General features: G+C 45.4%; 1 protein-coding gene across 1 annotated transcript in view; it reads left to right on the forward strand.

Moving 5' to 3' along the window:
• The window catches only part of USP24 (ubiquitin specific peptidase 24), a 137176-nt gene extending 116282 nt beyond the window's left edge, over positions 1-20894 (forward strand). Inside the window, exons 57-68 of the mRNA XM_008139495.3 lie at positions 1055-1171; positions 2787-2879; positions 4549-4651; positions 5932-6053; positions 6945-7058; positions 9146-9211; positions 11201-11267; positions 12453-12531; positions 14473-14548; positions 14961-15047; positions 15421-15531; positions 18261-20894. Coding sequence (XP_008137717.2) covers positions 1055-1171; positions 2787-2879; positions 4549-4651; positions 5932-6053; positions 6945-7058; positions 9146-9211; positions 11201-11267; positions 12453-12531; positions 14473-14548; positions 14961-15047; positions 15421-15531; positions 18261-18323 — 1098 coding nt within the window. The 3' untranslated portion in view covers positions 18324-20894. The remainder of the gene's footprint in view (positions 1-1054; positions 1172-2786; positions 2880-4548; positions 4652-5931; positions 6054-6944; positions 7059-9145; positions 9212-11200; positions 11268-12452; positions 12532-14472; positions 14549-14960; positions 15048-15420; positions 15532-18260) is intronic.
• The last annotated feature ends 221 nt before the right edge of the window (positions 20895-21115 follow it).

A 21115-nucleotide genomic window follows, 5' to 3' on the forward strand; every position in this document is an offset into this window, starting at 1 on the left:
AACCTACACAAAAGATAAAGGTAGAGGTAGTGCAGTCTCCCTACCAATGGGGTCAGGCCACACCATCATCCCAGTGACCTCTGAAGGCAGGACTGCAGGGGGTAGGAAGGGAAGGAGGATTGGTGCAGGGTGTAAACATGGAAGCGTTTGCCTCAGTAAATTCTACTTAATATCCAGAGCCAGCTGATGCATTTTATGTCAGGTTTTCCCTCATAATGGAAATGGTGCCTCTTTCCACCCACTCTGTATTGTAAAGTACTTTAAAAGTTAAGTGCTATATAAATGCTAGATTTTGCTGTATTTATACTGATGTGACAGGATGGATGGGAGTATTTTAAAAGTCTGTGGACACCATCTTCAGAGGAAATAAATGAACAGGAGTAGTAAGCTTGCTCTTCATTCTCAGATCACAGATGAATTTCTAGGAACTTGTCCAGAAGCAGTTGGGTGGGCGGGAAAGAAGAAGCAATGTGATAACCAAAATGGTTTCTAAATAAATAAAATGTTTTTCAAAGCTTTCCATGAGGCGTCAGCGGGCTTTCAAGTAAGTTCCCAGTTGAGTGGATATTGCCGTTGTCATTCTGTCAGGCTGTGCTCTCCATCTGCTCCATCGGCTTGGTTTCTAGCCCCTATGCCTGTGTCTGTGTTTTTATTCTTTGCATCTGTGATTATGTAAAGAAATAGCAGAGTGGAGGGAGGGACTCAGAAATAGGTTTCCTCTAAGCACCCCCACCCTTTTTCTAAGAGACAGAGACATTGGATCTACAGAAAATGTGCCCATTAGGCAGCAGAATCATGCCCTTGACTCTGAAATCTAGGAAACAAAACTAGGCATTCCTTTGAAGTATTTCTCTAGTACCAATCTTCCCCTAGCAGGTAAAATTGAGTCATTCTGTTTTTGCTCTCCAAAGCATAAATCCATCTGAATCTGAGACTGGATTGTATCAACCAGATTTTCCTTTTGTTCTTCTGGTGACTTACTTCAAATTAATTCTGTTGCAAATGTCTGTCTTAATGGTTTTTCTTTATGTAATCTCATCTTTCCTCTGACCAGTTAAAAAGCCTTCACCAGTTACTGGAGGTACTACTTGCTCTGTTGGATAAAGACGTCCCAGAAAATTGTAAAAACTGTGCTCAGTACTTTTTCCTGTTCAACACTTTTGTACAAAAGGTAAATGATTTTTTCTAATATATTCTCATAAAACAGAAAATTTATAGTCTAAAGGAATTTTATACATGGAAAAATATAGACTGGTCAATATTGAATTTATATGATACAGTTTTATGGCTATTTATTCTTTAAAATCTTAATTCAGGGATTATATTACTTGCAGGAAGTTGGATACAGGTAGGTGTATACTAGTTGACAGCAAAAGTCTGCATTAAAACTAGTACCTAATTATGTGTTCTGTAGCCTTTGTGAAGCAATGTGAGGCTGTTGGAACGCAAAAGAGTTTTTTAAATTATATTTTTAACAAATATTTTTATATGTAAACTAGAGGCCTGATGCACGAAATTAGTGCAAGAGTAGGCCTTCCTTCCCCCGGCTGCCGGCACTGGCTTCCCTCTGGCACCCTGGACCTGGGCTTCCCTCACAGCCCCGGCTTTGTCCAGAAGGACGTCTGGTCTAATCAGCATATTATGCTTTTATTATTATAGACTAGCAGCCCAGTGCATAAAATTTGTGACCATTTGTGACGGGATGTCCCTCAGCCCAGCCTGCACCCTCTCCAATCTGGGACCCCTTGAGGGATGTCCGACTGCCCTCTCACAATCCAGGACTACTGGCTCCCAACCACTTGCCTTCCTGATTGCCCCTAACCTCTTCTGCCTGCCAGCCTGATCACCCCCTAACCACTCCCCTGCCAGCCTGATCGACGCCTAACTACTGGCCCAGTCAGCCCTAACTTCCCTCCCTTGCCAGCCTGGTTGCCCCTACTGGCCCGATTGCCCCTAACTGCCCTACCCTGCAGGCCTGGTCACCCCTAACTGCCCTCCCCTACCGGCCTGGTCGCCCCTAACTGCCCTCCCCTGCCAGCCTGGTCACCCCTAACTGCCCTCCCCTACCGGCCTGGTCCCCCCTAACTGACCTCCCCTGCCGGCCTGGTCCTCCCTAACTGCCCTCCCCTGCCGGCCTGGTCACCCCTAACTGCCCTCCTCTACCGGCCTGGTCCCCCCTAACTGCCCTCCCCTGCCGACCTGGTCCCCCACAACTGCCCTCCCCTGCAGGCCTGGTCCCCCCCAACTGCCCTCCCCTGCAGGCCTGGTCACCCCCAACTGCCCTCCCCTGCAGGCCTGGTCACCCCAGCTGCCCTCCCCTGCAGGCCTGGTCACCCCCAACTGCCCTCCCCTGCAGGCCTGGTCCCCCACAACTGCCATCCCCTGCAGGCCTGGTTGCCCACAACTGCCCTCCCCTGCCGGCCTGGGTCCCCCCCAACTGCCCTCCTCTGCCGGCCCAGTCACCCCTAACTGCCCTCCGCTGCAGGCCTGATCGTCCCCAACTGCCCTCCCTCTCAGGCCTGGTCCCTCCCAACTGCCCTCCCCTGCAGGCCTGATCGCCCACAACTGCCCTCCCCTGCCGACCATCTTGTGGCAGCCATCTTGTGTCCACATGGGGGTGGCCATCTTGTGGGTTGGAGTGATGGTCAATTTGCATATTACCTCTTTATTATATAGGATTATAGCATTTAAAAATTTACTCCTTAAAACTTCTCATTTAACTGCTTTTAAAACTGATTTTTGTCTGGGTAGGAATATAATTTGTCGTTCTCAATATCTTGTGACAGCAAGGTATTAGGGCTGGAGACCTCCTCCTGCGGCATTCAGCTCTGCGACACATGATCAGCTTTCTCCTGGGAGCCAGTCGCCAGAACAATCAGGTAATGCTGCTTGCCAGCCCGTAGGTAGCCGTCGTTTTGTAGTCCCTTTACTTCTCTGTGTAGGTGACAAATATTTTTAATCTCATAAGAGTCCAGGTACTAAAACTACACAGACTTTAAAATTCTTTATAGTTCAATTATTTTTACAGCTTTTCTCAGAATTTCCTAATAATAACAACCCATGGAAATGACTGACTAGAATATCATTTAAAATGTGAAGTATCATAGCAGCAAAGATGGGTCCTGATGGGGGGATTCAAAACCCTGCAAGGCTGTTCTGGGGGCAGTCACTTCCGGAATGCTGATAACAAGGCCAGAATCCAAATGTGAAATTGTAGTGTTAGACACGGGAAGGTTTACTACTGCTGCAGGTTTACTGCTGCTCATATTCAGAAAACGGAGGGAGCTTGTTTTGTAATAATAGAGTTAGGTATATGTGAAAAATGGCTCTCCTGTTGAAGTATCTATATTGGTGTGTTTCTCCCATCTATTGTATTTCTTTTGTTTGATAGATTTAAAATACATGTGACGTGAAGGTGCAGTAATGATAAATGCTATTTATAGAGCTCCTGTTATGTGCTAGACCAGTGGTCGGCAAACTCATTAGTCAACAGAGCCAAATATCAACAGTACAATGATTGAAATTCCTTTTGAAAGCCAAATTTTTTACACTTAAACTTCTTCTAATGCTACTTCTTCAAAATAGACTTGCCCAGGCCGTGGTATTTTGTGGAAGAGCCACACCCAAGGGGCCAAAGAGCCGCATGTGGTTCACGAGCCACAGTTTGCCGACCACAGTGCTAGACACAACTGGTCATTTGATATGCCATACCATTGATACAGTTAATAAACTAGGCAGTTTCATCCCCATTCTCAGGCGAGAATTACAGCACAGACAAGTTCAGTGACTTGTTCAAGGTCACAGAGCTAAAGTGTTGTGGGGTGGGATTCAGACGCACCGCATAGGAGCTTTCATTCCTTTATAAGGGGGGACAGACTTGCTGCTCCGGCCTCCTCAGGGTCCTGTCTACACCGTGCTTCTCTCACTCGTCAGTATTAACAAGCAAGCTCTGGCTCCTAGCCTGCTCAGTGTAAGGATATCATGTTGAGATTTACAATCTCCATTTTCACTCAAGCTCTTCTGCTTCAGGGACTCCTGTTGTTTTGCATTTATGGAGCCCATAGCATTGAAAACATTTTCACTTTTAAGGTTTCATTTGTTTTTCACAACCTTGAAGTGGCCAGAGCAGGTAGGTTATGTCCTCCATTATACCAAGAGGTTGGGCAGTGTTACCGCAACCCGCCCACACCCACACAGTGAGTGGGAAGGGATGGGGGCAGGAGGGCTGGGCCCCCAGGTCACCAGCCTCATGGGTGTTCCCCATTACACTGAGGTTCAGGGAAATTGCCTGGCACATAGTGAGCACTCAATACCTAACTTAGAATACACGAATGGATTCGTTTCAGAATGTGAGTTAATGTGTCTGAGGGGAAAACACTGTTAAGCTAGCTCAAAACCTATGGCTTTTTGTACTTGGACCTCTTTTGCTCTCAAATATTGATAAATAATTGTGACCCAAATTATCATGAACCAGCAGGTCCTTTCCCTTTCTCGCCATGTTATTTCTAATCAAAACACAAGCGTCCACTTCATGTTCTCTGACCACAGATACGGCGATGGAGTTCCGCACAAGCACGAGAATTTGGGAATCTTCACAACACAGTGGCATTACTTGTTTTGTATTCCGATGTCTCTTCCCAGAGGAATGTTGGTGAGTTTAACGTGTCTTTAGTACGTCGGAAAAATGAAATGATACTGAATCTGTCAATAGTGCATGGAGGGTAATGTTAGCAATTAAATGGATATTACTTATTCCTCATTTGGCTATTTGATATTGTTTTAATTCCTGTTAAACTTCACTTTATTTTAATAGTTTGTCACAAAGGAAAGTAAATCATTTATTTGGGGGGAGGGGTATGTAAGTTTTAAAAAGCCTCTAGAATTAAAGACCAATTCAGAGTTCATTCATTACCATAATTGGCACAACTGATGTAGTGGTAAAATTGCCTTTGTGTGGGTTAGTTTCCTAGCCGTGTGAGCTTGCCCAGGCCACCTGGCCCTCTGATTCTCAGTACAAAATGGAAATACTAAAAACATAACCAATAGTTCAGTCCTCGTTTAATAGAGCAGAGACACAATTCTCCTAAATAGTTATCCAAAGCCACTGGAAAATATTCAATGTTTTCTGTGTGCTGTGCCTGCCCATAGTCCTTTTAGTTTATCGATTGTGTTTGTGATCCCCTCAGCAAACCTGTGAGAGGGATATTATCCCCTTCTGTAAATGAGGAAACTAAGATACAGAGAGGTGTAGTAACTGCACAAGTCCACAGCTAGTAAGTGGCATAGCAGCCGGTGTGTGAATGCAAGCCTCTGACCCAGAGGCCGTGATTGGGTTTCAGTGTTGTATGACCAGTAAGATCTGAACACCGGAAACGAGATGAAAATCACTCTGATCCAGCAATGCTTATTGATCCTCTAAAGGGACTTGGGGAGCACTTGGATGGTGTGAGGTAGAGTTTGCTTCCTAAATCTGACTCATTCATCTAAAAAGACAAAATGCCTAAACTTGAGTTGAGATAGGTTTGTAGAAGAGGATAGTGTGAGTTCTTGTTTTTGTAGCAAAAGGAGTAACCCCTTGCATGTGGGTTAATTCTGCTTAGAATAGGTGGTGTTTGAGGAACGCAAGGGTCTCGTCTAGTGTCTATTCAGAGTCACATTGGGCATTTTTTCCACATACGATTTATATTTTTACTTCTTTAAAAGATTGTGTAGAGATCTTAATAATCACACCAACAACTTAGGCAGACATTGAAATAAGAGGTAACCATTTTCTCCTTCTCCAAGTCGGCTTCCTCCCCGGACTGAGAGCGTGTTGTGAGTACTCGGCAGTTGTGTGTGTGAAGCTTGAGAGGATGACTGGCTTTGTGTTGTAGATGTCTTTCATGAAATAGCATCACGTGAGACAGGCTTTGTTTCTCTGGTCTCCTGAAGCTCCTGGTGTATTTAAACAACGGCCACCTATCAGCATTGCTCCTTCAAGCCCGCTGCTGCCCCTCCATGAGGAAGTAGAAGCCTTGTTGTTCTTGTCTGAAGGGAAACCTTACCTGTTAGAGGTATGTCCTTGTTCTTCTGAAGCCATTTTCTCTTTATTTCTCCTATTGAGGAAAAACACCTTTTGTTATTTGTTATTAGTTATATTTTGCATGTTATTCTGATAAGGGTATTGTTAGGAGAAGAAATTATTCTTTCACGTTAATTTTTCTTCCTATGTATACGTCAGAAGGAAATAATCAGTTGAAGAGAATTATTAGTTCTCTCTTCAACCAACAAATGGACTTGGACCTCCAGGTTCGGCCCAACTAACTACCTTTCTAGGTCCCAGTAGGTAAATGGCACCTCACCAATCACAGTTACTCAGTGTATTATCAGAGGTTTTTGTTCCCAGTCTTTTTTATGTCCCCAATCCTGAAATAATACAACTCTGAGGCACACACGTTTTTTAAACCTCAGGAGTATGGAAGTGGGGTGCTCACAGCACTCTGTGTGGCCTGCCTGCAGTCCCATCACCTCCCCTTCCACCCAGAGCTGCCCCTTCTTGAGAATTTAATCTTCCAGTCCCTCCGTACCTTGATTTACATAGATATGAATCCATGCGTCATACTGGTTTTGTAACTACATTAACAGTGCTATGCTACATATCTTTTTTAAGCTGAACATCATGTATTTTGGGGATCTATCAGTAATTATTTTAATCTGAGGGGGGGACATTTACCTTTGAAAATCTGATGAAAGTGACTCAGGAAAAAGGTGCACATTTGCACAAAATTGTGTTAAATGTTAGGCATCTCTAAACACCCTGAAATCTATGCATGGAGCTCTAGCAGTGAAAGCAGCCCTGTTTTGAGGCAGTGTTGATGATGTTAAATCTGAGTCTGTGTCAGTCAAAGCCAGAGACAACCTGTCGACACTGACAGGAGCGCTTCTCCTTTCACCCCTCGCCCCAGGTGATGTTTGCTCTGCGCGAGCTGACGGGCTCGCTCCTGGCGCTCATGGAGATGGTGGTGTACTGCTGCTTCTGCAACGAGCACTTCTCCTTCACGGTGCTGCACTGCGTTAAGGTAGGGCTCCCTGCCTGCTGCCGGCCGGCGGCCTCTGCTCCCAGTTAGCATGCTGCTCCTAATACCTCCGTTGGTTTTCCTGATATTAAAAATAATGTGGGTTTGTTTAAGAAAACAACTCAGCCCTGGCCAGTTTGTTCAGTGGTTAGAGCATCGGCCCTCAGACCTTCAGGGTCACAGGTTTGTACCTCTGTTGCAGGCTCGATCCCCGGCCCCAGTCGGGGTGAGTGAGGAGGCAGCCAATCAGTCTGTCTCTAACATCAATGTTTCTCTCTGTCTCTCCTCCTCCTTCTATATTCTCTAAAAATCAATGGAAAAAAATCCCTCCAGTGAGGACTTAAAAAAAAGAAAAGAACTCAATATCCCATCATTCACTGACAATCACCATGAACGTTCTCTTATATTTACCTTTTATTTTCTACACATGTATTTTAACATAACTGGGATTTTATTGTCTTTATGATTTTGTGGGGTTTTTTTCACTTAACACTATAAATATTTTCCATATTATTAAAATGTATCTGTGGGTATAATATTTCATCCTCTCATTACCATGATTTACCTGAGCATTCTCTTACCAGCAACACGTTTGCTTTCGGTTCAGTTTTTAACTGTTAAGAATAATACTTTATAGTTAATAATGCTGTGTGACCATTACTTTGTAAAATGTTTTCCAATTTCATATTATTTCCCTCTGGCAACATTTTAAAAATCAAAAGTAGGGTTTTCTCACCTAAAAAGGTGATACAGTTCCTTATGAAGCTCTGGTCAGTATGCTAATTACTGCTGCTTCTGTGGCACTTACTGGATGCCAAAGCACTGTTCCAAGCAGAGTACGTATTTAGCTCACTTAATTCTCAAGTAGTCCTGTCAGGCAGATACTGTTGTCAGCATTTTAGTTCCAGAAACTGAGGCACAGAGTAAATAACTTGCCCAGGGTCTCAGCTAGTAAGTGGCAGAGTGGGAATTTGAACATGGGCAGTCTGGCTCCAGGGCTGTGCTCTTAACCATAGTGTTTACTGCCTTTCTAGGGATTACTAGAAAAACCTTTAAGCCTACACAGATCATTTTTATTAGTTTTTAATCTTTAATAACATGGATAATACATGAATGCATTCTCTGACAACACCAACCAATCTTGCCCCCACTCCTCTCCCCCCCGAGGGGCCAATACTGCCACATTGGTATGGGTCCTTCCAGGCTTCTTTCTGTAAATTCACAGCATGTGTCTTCGTTTCTGCCCACAAAATTTCTGCAACACTCTCTTACCTGCACCAGGATTTATAGTAGTGATACAGGTGGTGCTGACAAGTAGCAGGTGGTTAGTGGGTTATGTCTTCAGACTCTCATTAAAGTGTTTTGCCCTCAGCCTGTTCTGTGCAGACCTATGTCAGAGGTGACTGAGTTCCTCCCTTTACTGTTTACTGACTATGTGACTTCAGGCAGCTTTCCTCCTCTCACAGCGGGAGGGAGTGTGACATGACCTCACAGGTGGTGGGGAGTCCGTGAGGCGTGGAGAAAGAAATGCTCGCTTGGTGCCAGCCCTGACACCGGGAGGTGTGGTGGTGATGCAGGGTCCTCGGCCCCATCCATGATCTGTGTGAGGCTGTTAAAATGCACGCAGGAATGAGTCTTCTGAACCTTGTTTTCTTCACAGGTGTGTCTTGGCAGGTTTTTCTGTTTCATACACCAAATTTTCTTCCATACTCCACTCAGCATACTTATCTCAGAGCGTACTCATTTGCATTCTCATAGCAACAGCAGCATATTCTGGAAAACACAATAGGATATGTATAGATGAAATCAAAATATGGACCTCTTTAGTGACTTCACAGTCTCTTCTTTCTGCCCTTCCTCCTCTCCTTCCTAACCATGGAGCGTTGCAGCTGGGAGGACCGCAAAGGTGGTTTGTTTCAGTCCCCATATTTAGCACTTGGGGAAACTGAGGCCCCAAAGAGAAGAATTGACTTGGCAAAGGTTAGCCAGATAGTGGGGGAACTAGGGCTTGAATCTGACATTGTTGGCTGATACGCCAATATGCTTTCCACTGAAGACTTACTGGAATTTTCTTTTTAAAACCATTTCAGAACCAACTAGAAACAGCTCCACCACACGAGTTAAAGAATACCTTCCAACTACTTCATGAGATATTGGTAAGTCATACATGTTATGATTCACTTGTATTTAGGCATGTGTTAGCCAGCATACTTTATAAATTAAAAGTTGCCTGTCCTTATATTGTTTTTCCATTCATTATCCTGCACTTACTAAATCCTCCTCATATCAGTCTTTTTTTTGTGCAACACTGATTTACAGGTGAGCAATAATAAAACCTTACCTTGTAGGGGCTTGTGGTTTAGTGAGGGAGCTAGACAAGTACACAAGCAGTTGTCGTACAGAGAGCAAAGGAGCAGTGGATGGCTCTGCTGTGGCTAGGGGGCTGTGCTAAGCACAAGTATTATCTTGTTTAAACCTCACAGGAACCTCAGGTAAATTGCTGACTCTATAGTTCACTCATATCTGAGGTACCCTTAATTGTCTTTCTACTACTAGAAATACTTTTACAAGCATGAAACTGAAATGTAATTGACTATAGGATGCATGTCAATTTTGGAAATACAAAAAATGGGGGAAATTCAGTTATAATCAGCAAAGTACAGTATCAGTTAGAAATTAGAACTTAGAGAAGTGGAGTGATTTTGCCTAAGACGAACCTCTAATAAATCACAAAGCCAAGATCTGAGCCATGCAGTTTGCCCCATAGCCCATGCCCCCACCAGACCTCTGGATCGATGGCTCAGTGAGCTGGAAGGAGGTGTGTGACTAGGAGTGGAGCTGAGTGGGGCGTGGGAAAGAAGCCCAAACTGGAGCATGCCAGGCTCAGGGACCAGTGAGGGCACCTCTTCCTATAGGACAGGCTGCACACTGCAGCCTGGGGGCACATCCTGCCATGTGCCTGTTTTATTTGGCCCACGTGGTTTGGTTTTCTGATTTCTAGATCTAGCCTATCTGGAGAAAGCAGCTAACCTGGCCACATTGGTCCCATGTCCTGCAGGCCACAGTCACCTAGAGCAGCAGCAGCCTGTCCCCTTTGCTGGGGCACATGACCTCCAGGTCCCTGCTGCCCTCACTGCTCCTTATTGGCTCTTACTTTGCCCATTTTGCTCATTTCTTGTTATCCTAGCCTCTAGATTGAAATTTGCAACCTCTGCTGTCAGTGACGGGCGCCATGGAAAGGCTTTAAGCAGGAAAGTTCTGTGGCCTTATTTATGTTTTAGAAAGATGGCCCTGGCAGTTGTTGGAAGGATGGACTAAAGGAGGAAGCAGGGTCGGTGTTGGAAGACTTATACAGAAGTGTGTGACAGTAATCTGAGTGGGAAATAACACGGCCTGTGCTGAGGCAAGACCAGCGTCGAAGGGGTCAAGAGACGTTTTGGAAAGAAAATCAATAGAATTTGGTGACTGGTTGTGAGCTAGTGAGAAAGACTAGCCCAGAAGCTCCTTAAAGAGAGGGAGGAGGGACTGGGTTCCCTTTAGGTCCCTAAGACTTGGTGTAGGCCTATAGGCCTTGGCACAGGGTAGGCACACCATGAATGCCATTTATAGAGAGCCTGTCTTTCTGGCCCTTTGCCTCCTTTCAGTCCTGGTGCTTTTACAAACTTTGGAAGGTTTGCTCCTCAGAAGCAGGGCTGCATATTGTTCATCTGCTCAGCAACAAACGTGTCGAGTCGGTTCACTGTGCACAGTCGGGTGTGAGGCACTAGACGCACAGTGAGAGTAAGACAGTTCCCGCCCTGTGGACCTGTGCAGCCCGTGTTGTAGCAAAACTGACCTGGTTTGGTAAACAGGTTAAACTGTAAACCTCTCATCCTCAGGATCATGAAATATCTGTCCTTATAACCCACAGAGAACTGTGGGTGTCGGTCAGAGCACATTGATAGGAAGTAAATGGATCTTCAGATACTACTCGGTAGTTTTTCATCCGTAGTTTAAAATGTAAGATGTTGAGATACATGGCAGTGACATGATATTTGTACTGGGTTTTGTTAGAACCTATGGAATTATGTTTTTTAAAAAGAGGCACCAGTGGCTATAACCTAAGTTCTTCTTTCATTTACCAACCTGTTTCCTTCCTCTCCCAGGTCATTGAAGATCCCATACAAGTAGAGCGAGTCAAGTTTGTGTTTGAGACAGAAAATGGACTCCTAGGCAAGTATGCCTTAATGGGAAGTGTCAGCAGTGAAGGTGCAGGTAGCCAGTCTCCTCCCTGATGGGTGGGTCTGCCTCCCGCCTCCCCAGTCCATCTCCCACACCACCCCCGCGTCCCTGGCATACATCAGTGAGGAATCCAACAGAAGTCTGATTAAGGCGTTGGGTTCCCTCATTTTGGTCATGAGAATTAAAACCAATGGCCTGATTGTCCTGGACACTCTCCTACCTTTAGTCGGTAAAGTGCAACTTGGGGTCCTAACAGGGTTAGGAGAGAGTCAGGGGTGCTGTGACTTTTAAACAAGCTAAAGGCACTTTCTAAGGCAAGAAACTTCATTCCACTCTGTAGCCATTGGGGAGGAAAACGAAAACCAGGCTCAGGATGTTGTCAGGCTCAGGAAATGTGGTTGTTTTTCGCCTACAGTATAAATGCACCCAAATTTCTGTTGTCTATTCATAAAAGGTTTTTGGCAAAGTTTTTCTTTTCAGAAGGCTGAAGTGGCTTTAGTGAGCAATTTCTTAGAAAAGTTTGGTTAAAAATAGTCTTCTCCAACCCCCACCATCCACCTGTATTTCCAGTTAATCGGAGTCATTTCACATTCTGGTTATGTATTAAGAAAAGATTTAGGACTTCCTTTATTTCAGAACAGAAACTTAAGTTTAAAAAGTTCTGTAGTTGCAACGCTCTAGACCACCCCTTGGATGGTGGGCTCTACTCAGAGCTCCCACCCAGGCTCTGGAACTCCCAGACCAGGGGTACACTCCCCAGGAGCGGGACCACGTATTAGTCATCTTTCAACCCCAAAGCCCAGAGCAGGGGATCTGTGGTGAACTGAACTAAGACCGTAAGTTTCCATTTGTCACGCTAACAGTGTTCCAACTACTCTCTGTCAGCAGTGTGGTGGGCGGAAAAGCTTGGCGGTGTCTAGGTGAATAATCAGCCAATATAAATGTTAGCTCCTTCTGTTTCTCCTAAAAGTCAAACTCGCACCACCACGCATGTTTCTTGAATACTGCTTAGTATTTCTACCCTTGAGAATTTACGGGATCCTCTTGAGTCAGCACCATGCTTTTAATTTAGTTCTTTATCTGTTTGTCAGAGTAGTTTGTTGTAAGTTTTCAGAACAGGAGACCCATTTTCATTTTAGTGCTTTATTGTTCAAATTTTCTCTTCTCTCCCTTCAGCTCTGATGCACCACAGTAATCATGTGGACAGCAGTCGCTGCTACCAGTGTGTCAAATTTCTGGTAACTCTTGCTCAAAAGTAAGTATTGATTCAAAAATGAAGGGAGGAAATGGTTACAAGTCAAATATGACCAGAAAAAACCTGCCTTGTGTTAGTACCTGGAGAGAGTGCCTCAGTCAGGGCGTGATTGCTGGGATGGCACAGAAACCTATGCAGGTGACCTCAGAGAGATGTGAAGGGAAGTGTTAAAAGAGTAACAGACCTTACAGAACCCGAGAAACAAGCTAACCCACCAGGCTTTGTGCAGGAAGGGTGGGGATCAAGGTGGGAGCCTCCACTCGAGAGGCTTTCGTAGTGTGGCTGCAGCTCTTTCAGCTCTAGGTCCCCACTCTCATAACAGCCTCTCGAGACAGAATCCTGTTAGAGTTGCTTACACTTAATGCAGACACAGTGCTAAATACTTGGCCTGTGTTCTCATTTAGTCTTTGCAATAGCTGTGAGGTTACGGACTGTTGTATGTCCCACGTCACAGGTGCAGTCAGAGCTAGGCTGTCTGGCTTCAAGCAAAGGTTCTTTTTTCTTTTTGCTTTAGTTGTGGTAAAATGTACATAACATGAAAGTTACCATTTTAACCATTTTTAGGTGTAAGTTCAGTGGCATTAAGTACATTCACATTGTTGTGCAACAAACACCATTATCCCATCTTCAGAACTTTTTAATCTTCCTTCCCAAATGGAAACTCGATACCCATTAAACATTAAACTGTAACTCCCCATTCTTCCACCCTCTGGCCCCTGGAAAACATCATTCTACGTTCTCTCTCTCTATGAATTTGACTACTCTGGGTACCTCATATAAGTGGAATCATCCAATATTTGTCCTTTTGTCACTTGGCATGATGTCCTCAAGGTTTATCCATGTTGTAGCATGTCAGAATTTTTCCCCTTTTTAGGGATAAATAATATTTCATTGTGTGGATATACCACATTTTGCTTATCCATTCATCTGTCAGTACACACTTGAAATGCAGAGGTTCTCGATGTTACAAGCGACCTTAGTGGTTTGCTGCGTTAGTTCCCCTACTTAGTACAAGAGCAAACAAAAGATCAGAGTAACTGCAAGATGACCCAGGGTTATTGAGCAGACCGCACTGCCATCTCTGAGTCTTACCTGACGGAGCCTTCTTTATAGCTTACTTTATTTTGCTCCAGATATTTGCTGATTCTTAGGCATGGGTATTGCTATCCCTGAACTTGTACCAAAATAGGAATGAGAAATCTGTTTGGCTTAATCTGCTGTATTTGAGCATCCTAAACAGATATTAATGAGAATCTCACTGAAATAATGCATGCACATACGTTTCCATATGATGTAACACTGTGGACACAGATGGAGATCATCCTGCCACAATTGTGCATTCATTCATTAGGTTCGATATTGGCAGCATGTTTTCGTTAAGTACTTGCCGAGGAATGGCATTTCCAAGTAGTGTTGGGGCCACATAGTATATCTGCTGCCAACAGACACATGGTCCAGACTCCAGTGTCTTTATGTAAACTTTCACGTCCCGCACACATCTGTTTTATATACACTCCCTAGTGGCAACATCACCATCAGCACTATCTTCAAATAGGAAGGACAGCTTTCCAGAAAGTCAAATAAAAATAGAAAAATAGAGGGTGGCTATAAGATCGTGTTTAAATATAATATGCTTCCTTATTCAGGTCACATATATTTAAGATTAGTTTGATTCTAGCAAGAGGTCATTTATTAAATGTACTATTTGCTATGGGGGTTTTATTTTTCATTCTTCAATTTTGAATTTTAATAGAACTGAGTAGATGAGTTAGAGATAGATGAGACTTTTCACTATGTGTTTACCTTTCATTGCCTTTTGTATAAAGACAACTGAACTTTAGTGAAAGTAGCATTTGTGTTTCAAAATAAAAAGGGTGCTGTAAAGTAAATAAGTACCTTTGCAAAGAAAGCGTTTGGCTAATAGAAATCTCCGATGGCCAGGTGTCCCGCTGCTAAGGAGTACTTCAAGGAGAACTCCCACCACTGGAGCTGGGCTGTGCAGTGGCTGCAGAAGAAGGTAATGCGTGGTGAACCTTCTGGTTATGACGTAGGAATCGTAGGAGCACGTCTTGTCAGGGAAGACCTCTCAAACGTAATTTGAAACAGGCCTCAAAGTATTTTCAGTCTTCAAACATTTTTTAGTACAGTTGACACCTATTTTTATGCATTAAATTTGCATCTTAATATATGCATCTTAACTTTATAGGTGAGAAAGTGGGGAAGATTGTGTAAGAAGTAGAATTTTACAAGCTCTTGAGAGTGGAAGTGAAATTTTCCAGGAAAGACTCTGCTGATGTGATAAAAGGGCTACTACTTTAAAAGATATACTACTTTAGATGCTTTTATATTCTGCTATCTAAGGGTAGAAATCGCGGACTCATGTGGGCTTGTTTGTTACCTCTGATGGCATTTCTGACCTTCTGTCTCAGATGTCAGAACATTATTGGACACCGCAAAGCAATGTCTCTAATGAAACGTCAACTGGAAAGACTTTTCAGCGGACGATTTCAGCTCAGGTGAGGGTTGTCTTTTGGTTTTGTGTGGCTTGAAATCCCTTAGGTAGGATTTTTAGTATGTTTCTCAGAAACGGCAGCCTCAGAGAAGAGAGGTATAGGTTGAAAATGAGAAGGGGCAAAAGAAGTGATTGAATTTCTATGAAAAGACAGCACATTGGTGTACAGTTCACAGATTATAGAAGAAAAGCCATATGGGTGGGTCGGTCCAGCCCCCACATGGCCCAGAAGTTGAGGGGTGCTCTGGGGGCTGCCATGAAAGCACCACCCTCGAGGCTCCTGGTGCCTCCAAAGGTCAAATGAAGGGTAGTCTTCCTTGGCGATGTCGCTGCCACTGCCCACTCCCTGACTTTTCCTTCTGTTTGATTCTCTGAAGGACACACTAGCATATGCCACCGCTTTGCTGAATGAGAAAGAACAGTCAGGGAGCAGCAACGGGTCGGAGAGCAGCCCCGCGAATGAGAACGGAGACAGGCACCTGCAGCAGGTATAACTGGGCGTCCCCGTGTGGAAGGCAGCGCCTGCTCTGGAGTTTCCCAAAGCCAATTTCATAACCAAGAGAAAAGGAGACCAGCTCCATCCTCAGTGCTCTCTGCGCAGGACCCACTCCCAGTGCCCACAGGGAGGAACAGTGCTACCATGTGGAAGGCATGGCAGGCTTTGACCTCAGTGTGCGGCTGGCTGTTCTAACGAGGCCACAGACAGAGCCAGGCCACAGCGGATTCGTTCCAGCTTGTCAGCCTCACTGCGGGGCTGTGACGATGGCCTCCAGCTTTTGCTTTCACCAGCCTCCAGGAAGCATGGACCCTTGAGAGGAGGGGCCTCATGCCATTGAAATCGACCTACTTACTGGGGAGTCAAGGAACAATTTTAAGCTTACTTTAAAACCAACCACATTCCTAGCACTATTTACCGTAGTGAAAAAGGAATGAAATGTTGACTGAACATCTGTGTGCAGAACGACGAAGCAGGTGTGAATGTGATGCCGTGTCTTGTCTGCCCGTCCAGAAGGGCAGTCCCCTTGTAGCTCCGTAACAGGGCTTGGCAGAGGCCTCACTAAATGAATCCTGGGGATGTTGTAGTGTCTTTTTTCTTTTTAAGCTTTTGGATCCTCAGTGACAACCTTGTGAGGTCACTATTACCCTGATTTGAGAGAAGGGAAACAGGCTCGCCTACTTTATTTACAGAGAAAAGAAGAGCTGTCAGGAGCTCCTGCAGCTGCCGCTCCTAGACTCACAGCCCCTGCGAGCCCCTGTCCTCGTCTGTCACAGGGAGGCCTCCTCACCCTGCCACTTGGCCAGAAACCCTGTATTCTGTCTTTTTTCTCTGTCTTTGGTATCTTAAAACTTTCTACAGATCCCTCCCAGTGGTGTTTTGATACACTTATCTCCCATCCTTTTTAAAAAACTCTCTTCTTCCCTTTTATCCCTGCCTTTTTCCTCTTCTCTGCAGCCTCACTTCTCAAAAAAATTGTCAAAACTTAACTACCTTTAATTTCTAATCTCTCACTCATTCTTCAGCCGCTTCCTGGCTGACTCCCTCCCTTCCTTCCCTCCAGCTCAGCAGCTGGGGTGACCTGTAGCCTCCATCTCCGGTCCTCATCTGAGCTGACCACTCACAGTATCTGATGCCACTGACCAGGTCTTCCTTTTTAAACCACTCTCCTGGGCTTCCATGGCACTGCGTTCTGAGTTCTCCGCCAACTTTTCAGGTGTTTCTTTCTCAGCCTCCTCCATGTCAGCCTCTTCTGGGCCATCAGGAAATATCCCTCAGTTCTGTCCTTTTGCCCCTGCCCACAGCCCTGGCCTTGGTTCTTTGAGTGCCAAACACAAACACCCAGTCCCCGCCCACCCTGCACCACAGCCGGTCCTTCTCAGCCTCCTTACTCACAGATAGCCCCTGCGTACCGGGTGTCGCTCATGCTGCAGGCATTTTCACCATCCTGTCATTGACCTTTGGAAGACCTCTCATCCATCTGTTCTGTCGTGTGAGCACCTTAGACTCCTGGGTCTCTGTAAAAATCTGCCTGCCGCCACTCTTGATTCTCCCCTTCCTTCACGAAACCTTTCAGCAGCTTCCACTGCTGCTAGCGTGGAGGCCAGGTCCTCAGCAGTCCTCCTTGATTTGGCCCCTGCTTTCCTCCCTCTCATTTTCTGAGTTCTAGATACAGTGGCCTTTCTATTCATCAAATGTGCTTCTTCCTTCCACCCCTACTCACCCCTGTCTGACTCCCCCTCAGCTTACACTCCCCTTTGCAGGGAGACTCCCTGCTTCTCTCACCCCCACCCCGCCCAGCTAGATCAGTCTCAAGACACATACATGGTTACCATTCAGAACCCTTAGTGTACAGGGTGGGCAACAGTAGATTTACAGTTCCTGTGGAATATAATAATCCTATCCTATATAATAAAACCCTAATATGCAAATCTGACTGAACGGTGGAATGACTGGTCACTATGAACTGACCACCAGGGGGCAGACGCTCAGCATACAAGCTGCCCCCTGGTAGTCAGTGCGCTCCCACAGGGGGAGCGCTGCTCAGCCAGAAGCCGGGCTCACGGCTGGCAAGTGCAGCGGCGGTGGCGGGAGCCTTTGCGGCAGCACTAAGGAGCAGTGAGCTAAGCGGTAGGGAGCAGCAAGCAGGCGGGTGGTAAGGAGCAAGGGGTCCTGGACTGACAGAGGGCACAGGCCGGGCTGAGGGCCCCACCCCCCACCCCCAGTGCATGAATTTCGTGCACCAGGCCTCTAGTAAATAATACAAGAGTAAACTTTTGCACATTCACAACTGTAAACCTACTTTTCCCCACCCTGTATAAACCAAAGGCCACAGGGTTGGCGAGGGGCAGCATTCAGGCCTGGGCGTGACCTAGAGCCATCTGTGGCCTTTAGGCACCGTTTCTGGCACGCGGATGTCGGGCTCTGGGCCTCCCTGGTTCAGCCCACAGCTCCGCGGAGTCTAACGGGAGCTGCCTGCGCTGTTGTGGCAGCATTGTGACTGGGCTAGGCACTGGCTTGTCTCGGTGACCGCATGAGAACACAGAAATTTAAGCTTTGCATAATCTGTCAAATACAAGGTGTTAACAGTTTTGTGTTATTACCCTTTGGTAAACATTACGTTGTTAAATGAGGACGTGTTTAAACTACAGAACACAGTCGGCATAAAATAACCTTTTTCTCTAACTTCTCTATGTGTGAATTTCCTGCTCTTTCTCAAAGGGTTCAGAATCGCCTATGATGATTGGCGAGTTAAGAAGTGACCTTGACGACGTGGATCCCTAGAGGAACGTGTCCAGCACACGATAGGGAGTCACATCGCAGTTCCTGGATGCTCAGCACCTGTTTGAAGCCAGAACGTCACCTAGAACCCTTTAGAACCTGGAGATGGGCGGGGAGAGCCTGCCACGGCCTGCGGAGCGTGTGTGAGGAAAGCACTGTGGCCAGGAGTGGGCTCTTTGCAGTGGAGCGCGCCGGCCTGTGGATCAGCTGCCCCGAGGCAGATCCACACGTGGGTTAACATTTCTGTGGCGATTTTACAAAATAAACCCAGTGACAGACTTTTGTTACATGAACATACAACAGTGAGTGAGGGTAAAGCTGCGGCTTTCTCTACGATGCTATAGAAGAAATTCTTTCGGTTTTTATTTTTATTTTTTTAAAGCAATCTGCCTTTAGATGTGTGGAGGCAAATTTTTAATCTTGTAGTAACATTGATTAGGGATATCAAATTTAAGGTTATGTAAAGATATGTGATAAAATTCCTTTCATTGTAAAATAGTAAAGAATTCAGTTTACACAGACCTTTGTATTTAATATGTCTCCCTATTTGTACAGAATTGCAGATGGGTTTGGATGAGAGCCCCGGGCATAAACTTGGATCTTGATGAAATGTTACCAGAATTGAAAATTGGGGGGTTATTGAGCTATTCAAGGTCTTTTTCCTGATATAATTGATGTTCCCCAGGGCACATTCTTGACATCAGTCACTAAAGAAATCGTAAGTTATTCCCAAAATAAAATTTAAAAACAGCAAAATAAGAAGCACTTTAAGGTATAATTTTATTGAGTTTAACTTCATGAAATCATCTTTTTAATGCTTGGAGACATATTGAATAAACTAGTCTTAAATCATGTGATCTGCAATCATTTATTTCCTTTTGATTAAAACAGTTGCTGAAACCCTTGGTACTGGTTGTATATGAAGTTAAATATTTGAATTGAGGAATCATTGTGAGTTTCTAATCATTTTAATGCAGACAAGGAATTTGAGACTTTGTTTCTCTTCAACTTGAGTGATTAACACTGAAAAGATAGGAGGAGGTTTTATTTTCCCAGAAATAACTAGGAAGCAATTGAACAAGCATCGTTTAATTGGAATTACCAAGTGTAACACCATTCGCTCGTTTCCGGTCAGGTGCCAGCTCCCCTCTGTCCCAGGGTGGGGTTGCGTATTTAACATTCTGTGTATTTTGTACATTTTGTATTTTGAGCTGCTGCACAGATTTTCCAGCCCTGTTTTGCCTTTAGTTACACGTTCTACCTTGTTTTCAACTCACCGTGCGCAGAACTGGGGGAGCCTTAGGAAGCGCCAGGTTGCCGCTGTTAGATTTGCCAAATCCAAGAGGTGTGTCCAGCCCCAAGTGCCTTTTGGTGGCTTCTGCATCATGTGACACGTGGCAGGACAGTCAGCTCTTCACTCCGTGCACTGTCAGCCCCGGTCACGGCACTACGGCCGGGGGAGGTACTGTGCAGCCAGGCCAGTGTGTGACCCTGCGCCTGCCTAAGGCTGCTGGTGGCTTTTGTCAGACACCCGGTAGATGGAGGAGCCGGCTTTTAAGAGCAGAACTGTGCCCTCAGAAAAATGGTCAGAGGTAGTTTTATATGGTTCTGATGTTCTTGCAATTTTGAATGTGATGTTTTACAACTGGTTTGAGTACATGACTATTCCATACCTACTATCTTCCTTATCCTGCCCTCCCCCTTCTCCACCGCCATCCTCACAGAAAGACTGTGGGACGTGACATTGAAATGCCGGTGGTGAGATGTGTGGGGACATCATCGCCGGCAGCTGCACTCAGGAGCCCAAATTCAGGAGTGAAATCGCCACTTCTAGTCCCTTATTTCCTATGGAAACAACGCCTTCCGCACCCCAGCACCTGCTGTCCTCGCTGTAAAGCTTCGTCCGGACCGCATCAAGATCATGTCAGCGCTCTGTTAATTTTGCTCTTGTTGTTGCTGCAATGACTGCCCCTTCCACGTAGCCAGTAACCACTTGATTGCCAATGGCTGCAGCCTGCAAACCTGCTGATGACTTTTTTAATACACAACAAAGCGACAATTGTGACAGGCTACCTTGGAAGAGTTGTCGTTTTTATTGCCAACTTTTTTGGATGAAGACGTTTTTATAAATCTTTCAAAAAGTAGGAATTGCACAACTAACTCAATGCTGTGTGTCCTCAAGAAGCTCCCCTGGCGAGGCCCACTGTCGATGCTGCGTCTGCGCACCAGAGGCATTCTGGGAGGAAAACAGATGAGCATCCCAGCGGGATGCCCGTGGCTTTCCTCAAGGTCCCTGGCAGCAAGGACAAGTGGTAGGACCTGGAGGCCATGTTCTGGCAATTGCCCTGTCTTGCCCCCCTCACCCCCCTGCTAACATTGAGGTGTGTGCAGTTACCTTCTGAGCTTGGAACCAGCAGACTGGAATTGTCCTCTGCTACCTCTTGTGTACAGGATCTTGTTTATAAATTTCAAAAGGAAGTAGATGAACAGGGAAGAATCCTACTTGTAAGTGTGGTTCATGAGTGGCAGAGTTCTTAGCTTCTAAGGGTATAAAATAAATTTTTCAAAAACGGAGAGCTGGAGTCTCACTGGCCTCTTTTTGTGCATGTCAGAGAACAACGCGGGGAGGGCAGGGGCCTGGTGTGCAACTGCCGTGGTTCCTTCCGTACTTCCTGCTGGCGGTGTGAGTAGGTCCAGTCTTGAATCATGAGAGAGAAAAGGAATCATGAGGGAGCCCAAGCTTTTCTAAGCCTTTGCCTCTCTCCTCTGGCCAGCCTGGCCACTTTAGGGTTCTT

Source organism: Eptesicus fuscus, chromosome 9 (genome assembly GCF_027574615.1).
Source record: "Eptesicus fuscus isolate TK198812 chromosome 9, DD_ASM_mEF_20220401, whole genome shotgun sequence".
In the NCBI taxonomy this organism is placed as follows: domain Eukaryota; kingdom Metazoa; phylum Chordata; class Mammalia; order Chiroptera; family Vespertilionidae; genus Eptesicus; species Eptesicus fuscus.